This window comes from Xenopus tropicalis, chromosome 9 (assembly GCF_000004195.4).
Source record: "Xenopus tropicalis strain Nigerian chromosome 9, UCB_Xtro_10.0, whole genome shotgun sequence".
Lineage (NCBI taxonomy): Eukaryota > Metazoa > Chordata > Amphibia > Anura > Pipidae > Xenopus > Xenopus tropicalis.
Window position 1 is genome coordinate 30,434,779 of NC_030685.2, and position 17,994 is coordinate 30,452,772.

Genomic DNA, 17,994 nt, shown 5'->3' on the forward strand with positions numbered 1-17,994 from the left:
TGCATTTCCCTCGGCTTATACTCGAGTCAATAAGTTTTTCCATTTTTTTAAGGTAAAATTAGGTACCTCGGCTTATATTCGGATCGGCTTATACTCGAGTATATACGGTATATCTTAGTTGGGAACAAGTACAAGGTTCTGTTTTATAATTACAGAGAAAAGAAAATCATTTTTAAAAATTAGAATTATTTGGTGATAAAGGAGATGACCTTTCTGTAATTCGGAACTTTCTGGATAACGGATCCCATACCTGTACTAAAATAGTATAATTTTTATAAAAGGTGTTTATTTGTATAAAGCAGAGTTTTAGAAATGAGCTGTTTTATGCAATATATTTGAAGAAACCTATATGGTTCAAGGGTATAGTTTTCCTTTATCTCTATAATAATGTCCCCTCATATTTGCCACTAGTACATAATTGCAGCTATTCTAGGTCCTTAAATTATTTTCACAATGTTTAGGGGTACAAATGAAACAATTTCCCCTGAGATAATGGCCTTCTAAATGATGATATGTGGAAATCAAAATTGAAAATAGAAAACTGTATATATCATATGCTACATCTCAAGTGTGGGAAGCAGGATTGCACAAATGAGCTGGCATTAGCAATAGGCATAATTTCCAGCCTATACACAGATGAGCGAGCTGCATATCCCTGGGTCAAGCAATCAAGTGTTTAGTTAAGCAAGGGTCAAACACATTGCCAGCATCTTTCTAATGCTCTAGTTCTGCTGCGGGTCATGTTATATTCTGTCACTGTGACTCACACTGCACAGTCACGGAGGTCCATTGATGTGACATTGAATCACATGTTCCGAACAACAGTGGAACATTTAAGCAGATGGATGTAGAGCACAGAGGGAACGGTCTCCATGTGACCCTCATTTATTTCTTCTACTCCAGTGATGCGTTAATGCGACTCGGGGGTCTCGGGAGTATACATTGTAGGCAAAACTCAGCCTGCTCACGATTTGTTTCACCTTTGTTTAAAGTCTGACTTATGTATGTTCCAGCAAAAGAGAAAATCTGCAAATAGTAGTTTTAATAACCTGTCAAGCGTAGAAAGCACTGACAGTGACAGACGAGCCTGCTACTATGCTGGGGAAGTGTAAGTATGGGGCATAGGTGAGGCCTGACTGACATGATTCACATAAGAATCAGCCTTCCCTAATGTAAGGTATTAGAGAGGTGTATTGTGGGAGAAAGAAAGGACTGGCTTCTGTTGCTGGCTTTGCTGTTAGTGTCCCAATTCTCCAGACAGAAAATTGCTTTTTAGACAAAGGGAAAAGGAAGGGAATAAAAGGATGGGCCCCTTGATAGCATCATCATGTGTGGAAAGCAAGACCCACAATAGGGTACCTTCCTATAAATTTGTATGTACTCATCCTTTTCTCTCCTCCCTCTGCCAACTGACCCTGCCTTTTAATCCCTAAATACCTATTCCCACTATGTATAGCCCCTTTGACTGGAGGCTATGGGGAATATTAATCAGAGGTTGAAATGACAGTGCCACACTTCATCAGAACTATGAAAATCCTATTCAAATGAATAGAGAGCTCCGGTGTTTTCATGTAGTGAACTCTACTGATAAATATTTTCTTTAAATGTGTTTGGCAAGCGAAGTTACCAATTCTTTTTATTCTTTCATTCTCCTATATATGAGAAAGTAAGGTCCTTTAATCAGTCCTAGATCAATTGATCCTAGAAGTAATAGAAATGTATGGGACAGATTAACTAAATCCCGGGACCTTGTCTTAGTCATTTGTCTGGGGTTTTTATGCCACTGTGCCACAAGTATGATATGTATCTATTATACAACTCACAGTTGGAAATATATTTTCTTTCTTTATAATGTACAGTTAAAAGGGAATCTTAACCCAAACATAATGCTGTCCCACTGCACCCCCTAGGTCTCTGCTGAGGTTGATAAAAAAAAAGAGCTTGATTACTCTTGCAAGATAATTCATGAAGGAGAATTCTACCTAAAAAAGGTTTCATTACAGATGCATGAGTATTAATTATAGATGCACAAGAATTTGCCAATCGGAATGCTTCTTAGCAGCACTTTGTCAGGCACTGTCACATACAGAGATTATTGTGTCATGTGTGTCATTTGTGCTCATTATATTGTATAATGTTAGAAAAGTCACACTGGAGTTAGTACCAATGTTACTGGTCACACAAACTGGTCACTAAAGATTCATGGTCCCTTTGTATTTGTTTAATGAAAACACTGATATGGCAACATTGGTATTGTGATTTTGCTTCACCCCAACCGCAGTTTTATGCAGTTACATATTTTAATAAATAGTTTACCAAGTTGGTAACATTTGGGGGCCCATTCATTAAAGTAAGAATTTCAGATTGTTAAAAGTACGATTGGAAAAAGTAACCATGATAATTTCTGATGTTCGATAATGTTGACGTACGAAAATATTGTGATTACAATCCGAAAGTTACGAAATTTTCATATCCGAACGATCGTAAACGGCGCGAAAACCTTTCTGATGCATGCATGAGTTTGGAAGCCTTCCATAAGACTCAATGGCACTCTGCAGCTCCAACCTGGCCCAAGGAAAGTCTCCCATAGGGCTCAATGGCACTCTGCAGCTCCAACCCGGCCCAAGGAAAGTCTCCCATAGGGCTCAATGGCACTCTGCAGCTCCAACCTGGCCCAAGGAAAGTCTCCCATAGGGCTCAATGGCACTCTGCAGCTCCAACCCGGCCCAAGGAAAGTCTCCCATAGGACTCAATGGCACTCTGCAGCTCCAACCTGGCCCAAGGAAAGTCTCCCATAGGGCTCAATGGCACTCTGCAGCTCCAACCCGGCCCAAGGAAAGTCTCCCATAGGGCTCAATGGCACCCTGCAGCTCCAACCCGGCCCAAGGAAAGTCTCCCATAGGGCTCAATGGCACTCTGCAGCTCCAACCTGGCCCAAGGAAAGTCTCCCATAGGGCTCAATGGCACTCTGCAGCTCCAACCCGGCCCAAGGAAAGTCTCCCATAGGGCTCAATGGCACTCTGCAGCTCCAACCTGGCCCAAGGAAAGTCTCCCATAGGGCTCAATGGCACTCTGCAGCTCCAACCCGGCCCAAGGAAAGTCTCCCATAGGACTCAATGGCACTCTGCAGCTCCAACCTGGCCCAAGGAAAGTCTCCCATAGGGCTCAATGGCACTCTGCAGCTCCAACCCGGCCCAAGGAAAGTCTCCCATAGGGCTCAATGGCACTCTGCAGCTCCAACCTGGCCCAAGGAAAGTCTCCCATAGGGCTCAATGGCACTCTGCAGCTCCAACCCGGCCCAAGGAAAGTCTCCCATAGGGCTCAATGGCACTCTGCAGCTCCAACCTGGCCCAAGGAAAGTCTCCCATAGGGCTCAATGGCACTCTGCAGCTCCAACCCGGCCCAAGGAAAGTCTCCCATAGGACTCAATGGCACTCTGCAGCTCCAACCTGGCCCAAGGAAAGTCTCCCATAGGGCTCAATGGCACTCTGCAGCTCCAACCTGGCCCAAGGAAAGTCTCCCATAGGGCTCAATGGCACCCTGCAGCTCCAACCCGGCCCAAGGAAAGTCTCCCATAGGGCTCAATGGCACTCTGCAGCTCCAACCTGGCCCAAGGAAAGTCTCCCATAGGGCTCAATGGCACTCTGCAGCTCCAACCCGGCCCAAGGAAAGTCTCCCATAGGGCTCAATGGCACTCTGCAGCTCCAACCTGGCCCAAGGAAAGTCTCCCATAGGGCTCAATGGCACTCTGCAGCTCCAACCCGGCCCAAGGAAAGTCTCCCATAGGACTCAATGGCACTCTGCAGCTCCAACCTGGCCCAAGGAAAGTCTCCCATAGGGCTCAATGGCACTCTGCAGCTCCAACCCGGCCCAAGGAAAGTCTCCCATAGGGCTCAATGGCACCCTGCAGCTCCAACCCGGCCCAAGGAAAGTCTCCCATAGGGCTCAATGGCACTCTGCAGCTCCAACCTGGCCCAAGGAAAGTCTCCCATAGGGCTCAATGGCACTCTGCAGCTCCAACCCGGCCCAAGGAAAGTCTCCCATAGGACTCAATGGCACTCTGCAGCTCCAACCTGGCCCAAGGAAAGTCTCCCATAGGGCTCAATGGCACTCTGCAGCTCCAACCCGGCCCAAGGAAAGTCTCCCATAGGGCTCAATGGCACCCTGCAGCTCCAACCCGGCCCAAGGAAAGTCTCCCATAGGGCTCAATGGCACTCTGCAGCTCCAACCTGGCCCAAGGAAAGTCTCCCATAGGGCTCAATGGCACTCTGCAGCTCCAACCCGGCCCAAGGAAAGTCTCCCATAGGGCTCAATGGCACTCTGCAGCTCCAACCTGGCCCAAGGAAAGTCTCCCATAGGGCTCAATGGCACTCTGCAGCTCCAACCCGGCCCAAGGAAAGTCTCCCATAGGACTCAATGGCACTCTGCAGCTCCAACCTGGCCCAAGGAAAGTCTCCCATAGGGCTCAATGGCACTCTGCAGCTCCAACCCGGCCCAAGGAAAGTCTCCCATAGGGCTCAATGGCACTCTGCAGCTCCAACCTGGCCCAAGGAAAGTCTCGCATAGGGCTCAATGGCACTCTGCAGCTCCAACCCGGCCCAAGGAAAGTCTCCCATAGGACTCAATGGCACTCTGCAGCTCCAACCTGGCCCAAGGAAAGTCTCCCATAGGGCTCAATGGCACTCTGCAGCTCCAACCCGGCCCAAGGAAAGTCTCCCATAGGGCTCAATGGCACCCTGCAGCTCCAACCCGGCCCAAGGAAAGTCTCCCATAGGGCTCAATGGCACTCTGCAGCTCCAACCTGGCCCAAGGAAAGTCTCCCATAGGGCTCAATGGCACTCTGCAGCTCCAACCCGGCCCAAGGAAAGCCTCCCATAGGGCTCAATGGCACTCTGCAGCTCCAACCTGGCCCAAGGAAGTCTCCCATAGGGCTCAATGGCACTCTGCAGCTCCAACCTGGCCCAAGGAAAGTCTCCCATAGGGCTCAATGGCACTCTGCAGCTCCAACCCGGCCCAAGGAAAGTCTCCCATAGGACTCAATGGCACTCTGCAGCTCCAACCCGGCCCAAGGAAAGTCTCCCATAGGGCTCAATGGCACTCTGCAGCTCCAACCCGGCCCAAGGAAAGTCTCCCATAGGGCTCAATGGCACCCTGCAGCTCCAACCCGGCCCAAGGAAAGTCTCCCATAGGGCTCAATGGCACTCTGCAGCTCCAACCTGGCCCAAGGAAAGTCTCCCATAGGGCTCAATGGCACTCTGCAGCTCCAACCTGGCCAAAACATAGGACCAAAGCTTGAATGAATAACAACATTTTCGTTGTCGTTGCACAAAGAACGAAAAGTTTGACTTTTTTGTGAAATAATGAACGTATCACGAAAAGGTTGTACTATTTTAACGATATTATCGTTAACAGTGCGAAAAGTCCTGAACTTTAGAAAAAATACGAATTTTTCACAATCTTGGTCATCGTGCTTTAATGAATGGGCCCTTGGAATTAATTTGATTTGAAAAAACTCTAAAATTGAAAAATAAGCCTCTAAAAGTCTAATGCACCCCTATCTCCATGCCCCAAGCATTATAGATCATACATTATATAACAGTATTAGTTGCACCTTTACTAGGTGTGTGTGTGTATATATACAGTGTATATATATATGTATATATATAAGATATAATTAATCCTTTTTAGTGGCAAAGCAATCCTGTTGGATTTATTTAACATTTAAATGATTTTTTTAGTAGACAAAGTATGGAGATCCAAATTAATGGAAAGAGCCCAAGATCACAAGCATTCTGGATTACAGGTCACATACCCTGTATGTATGTATATATATATATATTTTTTTTTTATTTTTTTTTTCCAAAAGTAATGGGTTTTTTTGTGTATTTGTAGAAATTAATTTAGAGGTTCTTGTTGTCCCCACTCATTGGGCACCAAGCAGCCAATCTAAATGAATTGTTTAGCTGGCCTTTTTCTTGAGTACATAAAAACAAATCAAAGCACTTAGATTAAGGACAAGAAGCAATATATCTATAGACTTTTCTTAGAACAGTTTACAGAATATAGTACAAAAAGTACAAAAATCAAATCATGTTAGTTTTGTTTATTACTGTTAATGTGTTAATATTGTCTGTTTAACTGAAAATTAGATGTGGTGTAAATCCTTCTCTAAAGTAATGAACCCATTGCTATATATACAGCAAGTGTTGTCTTCCTGTAGGTACAGGAGGTTCAAGAGCAAAAACTGCTATCGTGGTCCATGTTATCCAGTGATTTCTTGTATGGTCATACGACACATCCACAGTCTCCTGTGACTATTTACCAGCTGAAATTCGACTTGTAAGAGAAACATTGTAGCTAAAATAAGGATTCAGCTCCCTAGACATGTCCCTGCAATTCAATAAACTAAGATTAGACTTTTTCCCTCATCCCTAGCTCTTAATGCATCTGATTCATTCACACTTTGCAGACCAAATAACCAGAAAATTGCTTGTTCTAATGAGTTGAAATTAAGCTCAGCTCCTAATAAAAAATGTGTTTATTACAGGACTTCTTTGCATGTAAAGCCACTATGGGTTAACCCAGATATGCTTTATAAATAGTGGGAGAAAAAGGTTAATTGTAGAATTGGAATTGGGTATATGTCTACTGTGGAAACATCAGTGGACTAAACCTAGGGCTAAGGACTAAACCAATTACCTGGTACATTTTCTTTTATCATTTAGCAGGTTAATCACTTTAGAAATTCACCTCAGAAGCTATGAAGCATCAAAAATCAGAACTGTGCATTAAAGAACTTAGATGTAGTCAATGAGACTTTTCCATCCATTGCAAAAGGCCCATAAAAACCTTTTCAATTTGTGCATGAGATGCAGACCACATTCAAACAATCACAGGCTGAGTTTAAAAACTGCTTGGGTTGGGCAGGTACAGGTAGAGTTTAAGCTAAATGTAGACTGATATTATCTGTTGCAAGTTCCTTGCTGCAGGGACATACAGTAGCTACATGATGTGTGGAGTTCACAACCATAACAGGACCTGGGTCTCCAAGGGCAGTCATAGGCGCAACTACTTAGATATTTTTTAAGATAACAAGCGATGAGCAAATCTTCCACCAGGGCTTATAGCCCTCTAGGTTTACTGTGACCTTGCTGCCCTAGAAGCTGCATTTATTTTTCTTATTTGCTGCATAATACTTTCTCCCAGGAGTATTTTTCTTCTAGGAGTATTAGAAAGAATAAATTGTCACAATTAGTTTACTGATTATCAATATGTAACAGGTATATGGGGTGGGGGTACCCCAAAATCACAGTTTCCCCAATTGATTACTTCAGGGCTGTTTATATTGGGCTAAACTCCCAGCAACTCCCAATAGAGCATGTGTTACACAGGACTTTTCCTTCTCTGGTGGGTCCTCTCTGTACTATTGGAGGAAGGGTTACCCACACAAAGCGTGATCTCAAAAACATTGGGTATCAGTGGGTCTTTAAAACAGATTAAATACTTTATTGATAAATATTGCTGATTCAGACTGTTCAGATCTTAGGGTGAAGGTACACAGAGAAACTAGTAGCAGCTACTTGTCATGGCTACTAAAATAGACATTGCTGATCATTTTCTGATAATTGTCTTTACGTGTGTTTTAGCAGAGGCAGTTCTCGGTATTGTCTATGGCAGGGTATTTTCTGGCATTTAGTAGCCATGAAAAAGTAGCTGCTACTAGTAGCTCCAGGTGTCTACAGCCTTAAAGGGGACATATTGTGTCAATGAATTGTACTCATCTAAATTTAGAAGGAATGTGCTTTAAAAAGTAGTGTTTTGGGCTGATTTAATAAAAAAAAATTCCAAAAACCCTACTTGTCCCGCCCTACCTGCTGCCTCCTTTCCAAGGTTGTGCCTCATAGGGAAAACTAGCAAACTTAATGGTTTACAAAACCTTTACTCTCCGACAAATTATCAAAAAATTAGTTTACTAAAAGGTATATAAAGTGCAACACTACAAAAACAATTGAAAGCACTTTTTTTCCCACATAATGCACTTTGCTTCCCTGTTTTTGCACTGTACGGCAGAAATCCTTGCCTGTTCCTACAAGGTGGAAAGGTTTGCACCTGACAGTTCATTTTGCACCTATTTGACACAGTATTTATACAGTATAATGTCACCCCAGAACTAGACTGCAGTCTATTAGTGTTTATTAACACAACATTTTTTGAGTAGAGATTTTTTTTCAATTGTTATATAATTCTTTGTTGTACTTTTACCTTCTTTTGTTATAAAGAAGTAAATTACTCCTGTAATAAAAACCTACACAGGACAGTTTCAGTCTATACAAACAAGCTATGAAATTCAGATTAGCGCAGAAGGGCAATTTAGACAATGGTGGCAGGTGATACGGATGCACCTGATCTCATTTTTGGATTTGCCCATATACCAAATGGAATCTGAACTCTAATTAGCATTTTCAAATTTAAGTTTAAAAATCTGAATCTGAATGTAAAGAAAATGTAACATACTAACTTGGTTGAAGTTGGATGTAATATCTTAGTTAAAAAAAGACACATGTCCATCAAGTTCAACCTTTTATGGCAAAAAAAACTCTTTTGAAGCCTTCCTAATTTGCCTCACAGGTGGAAGAAATTCCTTCCTGACAAGTGATGAGTGAATTTTTTCACCAGGCATGGATTCGCAGCGAATTTCTGCATTTCGGCATTGGCGAATTGTTTTGTGAAGCTTACGTAAAAATTCGCCGCAGAAAAATTTGCTGCACGTGAAAACAGTTTGTTGTGTGTCAAAAAGGGGTGCGGCTGCGCAAAATTGGACGCAGTCGTGTCACAAAAGGGCACCGTCAAGCCAAATTGGGTGTGGTCAAGTCAAAAAGCATGGGTGACAAAAAAAAATGCGGGCGAAAAAGAAATTGTGCGACACATGCATTTTTGTGAATTTTTCGCCGTTTCCCAAATTTTCTTGCCGTTTTGCAAATTTTATGACGAAGCAAAACGGAATAGATTTGCTCATCACTATTCCTGACACCAAGATGGCAATCGGACCAGTCCCTGGATCAACTTGTACTAAGAGCTATCTCCCATAACCCTGTATTCCCTCACTTGTACTGAGAGCTATCTCCCCTACCCCTGTATTCCCTCACTTGTACTGAGAGCTATCTCCCCTACCCCTGTATTCCCTCACTTGTACTGAGAGCTACTCCCATACCCCTGTATTCCCTCACTTGTACTGAGAGCTATCTCCCCTACCCCTGTATTCCCTCACTTGTACTGAGAGCTATCTCCCCTACCCCTGTATTCCCTCACTTGTACTGAGAGCTATCTCCCCTACCCCTGTATTCCCTCACTTGTACTGAGAGCTATCTCCCCTACCCCTGTATTCCCTCACTTGTACTGAGAGCTATCTCCCCTACCCCTGTATTCCCTCACTTGTACTGAGAGCTATCTCCCATACCCCTGTATTCCCTCACTTGTACTAAGAGCTATCTCCCATAACCCTGTATTCCCTCACTTGTACTGAGAGCTATCCCCCATAACCCTGTATTCCCTCACTTGTACTAAGAGCTATCTCCCATACCCCTGTATTCCCTCACTTGTACTGAGAGCTATCTCCCCTACCCCTGTATTCCCTCACTTGTACTGAGAGCTATCTCCCATAACCCTGTATTCCCTCACTTGTACTGAGAGCTATTTCCCTTACCCCTGTATTCCCTCACTTGTACTGAGAGCTATCTCCCCTACCCCTGTATTCCCTCACTTGTACTAAGAGCTATCTCCCTTACCCCTGTATTCCCTCACTTGTACTAAGAGCTATTTCCCTTACCCCTGTATTCCCTCACTTGTACTGAGAGCTATCTCCCATAACCCTGTATTCCCTCACTTGTACTGAGAGCTATCTCCCATAACCCTGTATTCCCTCACTTGCTTAGAAGCCATCCAGCCCCTTCTTAAAGCTATATAATGTATCTTCCACTACGACTGATTCGGGGAGGGAATTCCACAACTTCACAGCTCTCACATTAGAAAACCCTTTTCAAATATTCACTCATCTTTAATTGACTAATTCTTAAAGACAATTGTCACTAAAGTGACAACGTCATCCAAAGAGGACACTGGAGCTATTTAACAGTCTGCGGGCAGTAGAATACTTGGGATGGTAGCATCTACCCTGTTGACTTCCGTTTGGATGGTTATGCCTTAGGGCAGTGATCCCCAACCAGTGGCTCGTGAGCAACATGTTGCTCCCAACCCCTTGGATGTTGCTCTCAGTGGCCTCAAAGCAGGTGTTCATTTTTGAATTTCTGGTAAGGAGGCAAGTTTTGGTTGCATAAAAACACAGCCTTCTGTAGGCTGCTAGTCCACATAGGGGCTATTAAGTAGCCAATTATAGCTCTTATTAGCACCCCAGGAACCTTTTTCATGCTTGTGTTGCTCCCCAACACTTTTTCAATTAAAAATCCTGCTCACGGGTATAAATGGTTGGGGATCCCTGCCTTAGGGTAATAACACACAGAGCTACTAGTAGCAGTTACTTGTGGTGGCTACTAAAATAGACAATGCTGATCATTTACTGACAATAGTCTCTATGTGTTTTTTTAGCAAAGGCAATTCTCAGTACTGTCTATGGAAGGGTATTTTCTAAAGCTTAGTAGCTGTTAAAAGTAGCTGCTACTAGTAGCTCAGTGTGTCTTCCCCATAAGGCAACATGATTTCAAGGGTACAGATGCAGCATGGCTACACACTAAAGATTCTGATGAGTTCTTCTGTAACTGCAAAAAGTTCTTGAATTTGGCCAAATCCCACACAAATCCCTAGAATTGGTGCACTGCCTAATAATACCCCTTCAGAATAGGTTTAAAAACAACATTCCTGATTTTGAGACAAAAATGAAGCAAACAACATGTAGGATAGTCCATTGAGATTACGAGACACAGATTTATCTGCATCTAAGGTGTAAGTCAGTTCTTTAAATATATTGTTTGGGCAGAGGGGGAAATCTCAAGTTGTTTTTCAGATAATGATGAAGTGAAAGTAGATTACAGGTTGTGCAAAACCTTATTAGAGATCGACTCTACTCCAGTACTGCAGAATAGAAAAATCTCTCACGCACACGTTGCTTCGCACATACAGTGAAAAAATAGGAGTATTGGCTACATAATGAGAGAAAATGACACCACTGTGTAATGAGAGGCAATGAATTCAAAGGGTTTGATAATCCATGCATAATTCATAGCTTGGAGAAAATCAAAAGAGAGTTCTTGCATGCACATGTAAAAGAAATTTAAAAACAACGGATGTGGAGGGCATGGGGCAACAATCTGTAAAATGAATTCCTTACTAATTTGACAGGTACAGTAGCTCCTCACCTTTGGCTACTCAGGATATGTTCTACGTTCTCAATCTATTAGGTGTAATGATAGCTTGATTGAAATAAGTACTGCCAAAGCCATTAAATGGGGACCATATTCTCAAAACTCAGCAAACTATGTTAACCTTTAAAGAACAGAATGGCATTTTGACACCATTTTCCCCTCTCCACAATAGTGTAGCCATTACACATAAGAGCTTATAGCTATTTGAGGAGATGCTGTGTCCCTCCACCTTATTTCCAGAATGCTCATTTCCTGCCCAGCACTATTTACAGATCTATGTGCAGCACACTAGATACTAAGGTAATAACTACAATTTGGGGGTTGGTTATTTTGACTAGAAGGGGTCAAGAGGATACACAGTAATGCTCCAGCTGGGCCCCCTTAGTAAATGACTATCCTTCCATGTCAGGTAAGGGGACTCCTATAATACAGAAGTTATGAACAAAATGTAATGGACAATTATCAAATCCTGTTTTGTGTACTTTTCTAGTACCATGATTGTTGAATTTGTTCCTTTTCGAGCATTTATTGAATAGGTTCTTGTCCATATTGTTCTTTCTGACTTTTTCTGTTTTTTTTTCTGTTACTTTCTTAAATGTTTGAGAATATGCTCATGGTTCGTTTCTAATAATGTAACTTTTAAAACTGTTGCTTTTAATAAACATAATTTCAACCACTACTCAAATGGAATGATACTGAATTTAGACTATTAAATCGTGCCTTATGGTAAAATATTAGACCAATAGACAGTAAACCAGCAATTGTTTTTGCCATTTAATGCTGTGGACAAGATGCAATTTATTGAATGTTGTTGCAGTAAGTGTCATTGAGTAAAATATAGATGGAAATAAAGGACAATAGTAGATGGCAATTTTGTATATACTGTAGTGTCAGTTATCTCAACTTTTGGGTTTTATCTTAAGTTTACTGTCCCTTTAACATGAAAACACTGTTACAGAGCCATTTAATGACTTAACTTTTTATATACTGAACTTGAAAGGCAGTTGACATTGCTCACTGTTTTTTTCTTCTTTTCAGGAACATGTGTGATTCCAAGAACCAGTGCATGGCGATATAAAGAAAATGATATCAACTTCGTGAAACTTACCACAAGGGAAAAAATCTGTCATCTGTAAACATCACTTGGCCCATATGCCTAAATCTTTGATGGCTACGAAGTTTGCTGTCAACATGCACAAAGAACTTGCTTCCAGCTGCCCTTCAGAGTAGAGAAAGAATCTACTCATCATAAGTCTTCCTTTTGAAAAAAAGACTTAGCATCACCTTTCCATGTGCAAAGCACATTTAGATGGACAGATGTGGAGAAAAGTAACAGGAGAGTTCATCTCCCTAATACTGTAGTTGGTTTTTTTTTTTTAAATAAGAATATAAGAAAGGACTTCCCTCTCTATGGCAGGTCACAAAGGAATGGTGATGCCAGCCCTCTGTCTGTGGGTGCTTGCACTGTTGACCCTCATTTACACAGGTAAAGTACAGGCAGACTGCTGGTTGATTGAAGGTGACAAAGGATTTGTTTGGCTTGCTATTTGCAGCCAGAACCAACCACCCTATGAATCCATACCACAGCACATTAACAGTACTATAGTGGACTTGAGGCTCAACGAGAATAAAATAAAGAGTGTTCATTATTCATCACTGAGCCGTTTTGGAAACCTGACGTACCTCAACCTCACCAAGAATGACGTGTCCTACATTGAGGATGGAGCTTTTGCAGGTCAGTTCAATTTGCAAGTGCTCCAGCTTGGTTACAACAGATTAAGGAATCTCACTGAAGGAATTTTAAGAGGACTAAACAAGTTGGAGTACCTCTACCTCCAGGCAAATCTTATTGAAACTGTGACTCCTAATGCCTTCTGGGAGTGCCCTAATATTATGAATATTGACTTGTCTATGAACCGTATCCAGAGGCTAGACAGCAGCACTTTTGCAAGCCTCAACAAGCTGACTGTTTGTGAATTGTACAGTAACCCTTTTTATTGTTCTTGTGAACTCTTAGGCTTCCTGGAGTGGCTGCAAAAATTCACTAACATGACCCGCACTTTTGACCGCATGCAGTGCGATTCTCCACCAGATTATATTGGTTACTATTTGTTGGGTCAAGGTCAAACTAAATATCGCAATGCTCTTGGCATGCTGTCTGCTCTCTGCGCAGATGGTTCATATACACCGAGGACTCGCTTTATTACTCCTAAGTATGAAGTTACCACTGGTCCACCAGATCCTGGATGTTCTGAAGAAGAGTGCTTTTCTGGAGATGGCACTACACCACTAATCGATGTGCATACTCCCTCTATCAATCCTAAATTTAGCCTCAAAGTTAACCTTAACACTGAGACACACACAGATGCAGTTCTTGTGGCAGAGATACCTTCTCCATATAGCAAGATGTACATCTTGGTACAATACAACAATAGCTTCTTTACAGACATTCAAAAACTTAATTCTGAAAAAGAGTTCATTAAGCTGGAGGGGTTAAAAGCCAATACAAATTACACATACTGTGTGGCATCCATCCGTAACGCTCTCAGGTTCAACCACACCTGCATAGCCTTTTACACTCGCAGCCATACCAAAACAGAATCAGTGCCTACTCCATCCACTGCCACACACTATATCATGACTATCCTTGGCTGTCTGTTTGGTATGGTCATAATACTTGGTATAGTGTACTACTGCCTGCGCAAAAAACGTCAGAAGGAAGAAAAGCACAAAAAGTCAGGCGGTAGCATGAAAAAAGCAATCATTGAGCTTAAGTATGGTCCAGAAATGGAGACCCCAAGCATTACTCAGCTGTCCCAAGGGCAGATGATGAGTGCAGAAACAATATCCCGCATTCAATACTTGCCTTCGGTTGGAGAGGTTGAGCAGTATAAACTAATAGAAACCAGTGAGACACCTAAAGCTACAAAGGGAAACTATATGGAGGTACGAACTGGTGATCAGCCAGAGCGAAGGGACTGTGAGCTTTCCATGCCGCCAGACACTCAGAGCTCTGTGGCAGAGATATCCACAATTGCTAAAGAGGTGGACAAAGTTAACCAAATTATTAACAATTGTATAGATGCCTTGAAATCTGAGTCCACTTCCTTCCAGGGAGTTAAGTCAGGAGCCGTATCTACAGCAGAGCCCCAGTTAGTACTAATATCAGAACAAATTCCAAGCAAACACGGTTTTCTGTCTCCAGTGTACAAGGAAAGCTACTCGCACCCACTGCAGCGACATCATAGTATGGAAGGTCCTGCAAAACGATCTAGCACCTCCTCCAGTGGCTCTATCCGCAGCCCCAGATCATTTCGTTCAGAGGGCTCTGCTCACAAATCTGAAGCAAAATACATTGAAAAAACCTCCCCTACCACTGACACCATCCTCACTGTGACACCAGCTGCTGCTATATTGAGAGCAGAAGCAGAGAAGATTCGCCAGTACACAGAGCATCGACATTCCTACCCTGGCTCACATCAAAGTGAGCAACAGCAGCCACCTCCTATTCCACATGACAACCTTGGAGGGCGCAAACCTTCCATACTGGAACCTTTAACCCGTCCTCGGCCCAGGGAGCTGGCATATTCCCAACTTTCCCCCCACTATCACAATTTGAGCTACACGTCCAGCCCAGAGTACACCTGCAAACCTTCCCACAGCATCTGGGAGCGTTTCAAACTGCACCGCAAGCGCCACAAAGAGGAAGAGTATATGGCGGCCGGTCATGCCTTGCGCAAAAAGGTCCAGTTTGCCAAAGATGAGGATCTCCATGACATCCTAGACTACTGGAAGGGCGTCTCTGCCCAGCACAAGTCCTGAGTCCTTTAACTCTCCCCTTTGCCTCCAGCTACTCGTGACTTGACTTACTTTCATAACCCTTAACCCTGTCCCAGCCAGAGAGGCCAGCAGAGCATTCACTGTGGAAACACTCTGCAGGTCTCTTTAGCGGAAAAGAGGTTAACAGGACCAAAATCAAACTAGCAGCAGCTAATTTTTACTCAAAACTGTCTATAAGAATGAACAAGAAATATATGATTATTATATATCATATAGAAAAAATAAAATTGCTTACAAAAACTCACAATTGTGAGCATATGCACCAAATTAAAAAACAAAAAATACACGCTAAAACTGTGAAGAGGAGTTAATTTTTTTAAACAAAAGAAGTGAAAAAAAGATACAAAAAGTCAGGTTTGGGAAGTGATTTGAACTTTGTTCGCATTATCGCATGTAATTTCATAATCTGACTTGCGTGGTTTGACTTGTGTGATATTTTGTTTCTTTCCGCCATCACCACAGGATAAAAAAGAACTTACAATAGACAGTAACTTTTTTCTTTATGTTGATTTCTTATTCAATTGAGTCTTCCAGTGCAGACTTTGCCTAGAAGGAGGCTCTCATAAAAACATATACAGCTGCATTCAAAACTGTGATCTCTATAATACTGTACAGATAAAAATTTCTATATTTGCAATGTTTGCTGTAAAGAGAGAGAAAAAAATAAGAAAAAATGCTATACTTTATCTTTATCCTTTGGCAACTGGTGTGGCTTATAGTGCAAATCATTGCAAGCCTCACCTCAAAGTCAAAGGGCTAAAACAATTTATCCTGTTTGTATCAGGTTTTAATCATGGATTTTAGAATGAAAATTGTTGTTTTTTATTATTTCACTTTATTTGGTTTTTAAAAAAGAAAAATAATTCTTTGTTTTTCTTGGGTTGGTTTACCTTCTTCTTCTTCGTTTTATGATTGTCTTCTAGTTTTGAATGGGATGAACTTCAATGAGAAATAGAGAAGACAACACTACTGAAAATCTGGAATCCTGCCTATTATTGTTAGAGTGGGGTGGGGAATGAACTTGGTCTTCTCCAAAGTTGTTTGCCCATATATTATTCTGTAACCTGTGGATACATTAAATGTGAGCTGAGATAAAGGTTCAGAGAAATGTTCAGAGAAATCCTATGTGCCTTGACAAGGGTGTTCATGTTAGACAGTCATAGAAAATCTCTATTTTGTGGAAACGACAATATCCCCAGAACAGAAGTGGGTACTTGCAACCCTTAAATGGTAATAAACAAGCTAGATGCTGAAGATAACCCTAAGTGAGAACAGATGACTTGGCCAGTTATTCAAATTTATTTCCCTCAGTTCTTGGAAATGCCAGTAACTGAGAATGATTGCTGGAAAGCCAATAAACAAAGAAAATGTGTCACTGGCTGGAATTCTATTGGTGCTGTATTTATATCTGGGTTTGGGCTTGCTTTTAATGAAGGGCAAAGCAGGTTTGATTTATTTATTGGGTTCATTCAAAAAAAGGTGGTCTATCATCAATCTAAAACCAGTACAGGTATAGGACCTGTTATCCAGAATGCTCGGGACCAAGGGTATTCCGGATTAGGGGTCTTTCCGTAATTTGGATCTTCATACCTTAAGTTTACTAAGAAATCAATAAAACATTAATTAAACCCAATAGGATTATTTTACATCCAGTAAGGATTATTTATATCTTAGTTGGGATCAAATACAAAGCACTGTTTTATTTTTACAGAGAAAAAGGAAATCCATTTTAAAAATCTAAATTATTTGATTAAAATGGAGTCTATGGGAGACGGGCCTTCCGTAATTCTGAGCTTTCTGGATATCGGGTTTCCGGATAAGGGATCCCATACCTGTACTATTAAATATTAGAACAATGAGGTTATTTCATCTTTTAAAGCTATAATTTGGAGTCTCTTTTTCATCAAGATTTATCATATTCAGCATCAATACTGAAATCAAAATTTGGTTTACAGTTGTCTGCAAATCTTACTGCTACATGCATTTTTTATATGGCCTTCACATAAGAAAGCATAAAACCAGAATAAGTAAAATGGAATGGTAGAAACAAAGAATACATTGAAAATTGAGTTTTAAGTAGAACTTTGCTCTCCCAGCAAGCGTAATAATAATGATGTATGACAACATGTGGGAGCTTATGTAATATAAAGTGCAAAGTTTGTCACCTATAGCAACCAATAAGCAGATAGCATTTTCTAGTGACCTGTTTAAAAGTAAACATCTTATTGGTTGCTATGAGTTAATGCTCCTGGTCAAAGTGTGTGCCTTTTATTACATATAGAGGGTTATTGTATTATATTGTATTATTCTCAATTACCCCCTGGTATATAATTTTAAAGTTACACATCTTAACACACCTTGACTATATATGATGAGATAATTGCTTGTGAAGGATAAAACCACAAAGTACAATCCAAATGGAGAAAATAAAGACACTGCACTCATACATATTGGCTCTTAACAAACAATTTAAGATTTTGATTTATGCAGGTCCAAAAAGAGCATAAGCTCTAATTTACAAATGTATAATAGTAGGCATGGCTAAAATAACTAAGGTTGATACTGACTGAGAACAGTCCTGAAGTTCAGTGTTCATTCTAGCCCAAGGATTCGGCAGTCGAAGGATTACAAGAGTTTTAGTTAAACAGCCAGAGGGCTACATGTTGAACAATCCTGATCTATCTGGTATTTATTTATTAGAAGTGAACAGTTTGCAGATAGAGACTTGGTAGAGACAAATACATTTTTTTAATCCATTATACATACAATATGAATAATA

General features: G+C 41.5%; 1 protein-coding gene across 2 annotated transcripts in view; it reads left to right on the plus strand.

Annotated features, from left to right (window-relative positions):
- Positions 1 to 16,594, plus strand: part of elfn1 (extracellular leucine-rich repeat and fibronectin type III domain containing 1) — a 340,145-nt gene extending 323,551 nt beyond the window's left edge. For both annotated transcript variants that reach the window (XM_018097619.2, XM_031893529.1), the window contains exon 5: positions 12,414 to 16,594. In XM_018097619.2, coding sequence (XP_017953108.1) covers positions 12,786 to 15,197 — 2,412 coding nt within the window. In that variant the 5' untranslated portion in view covers positions 12,414 to 12,785 and the 3' untranslated portion in view covers positions 15,198 to 16,594. The remainder of the gene's footprint in view (positions 1 to 12,413) is intronic.
- Positions 16,595 to 17,994: the final 1,400 nt, after the last annotated feature.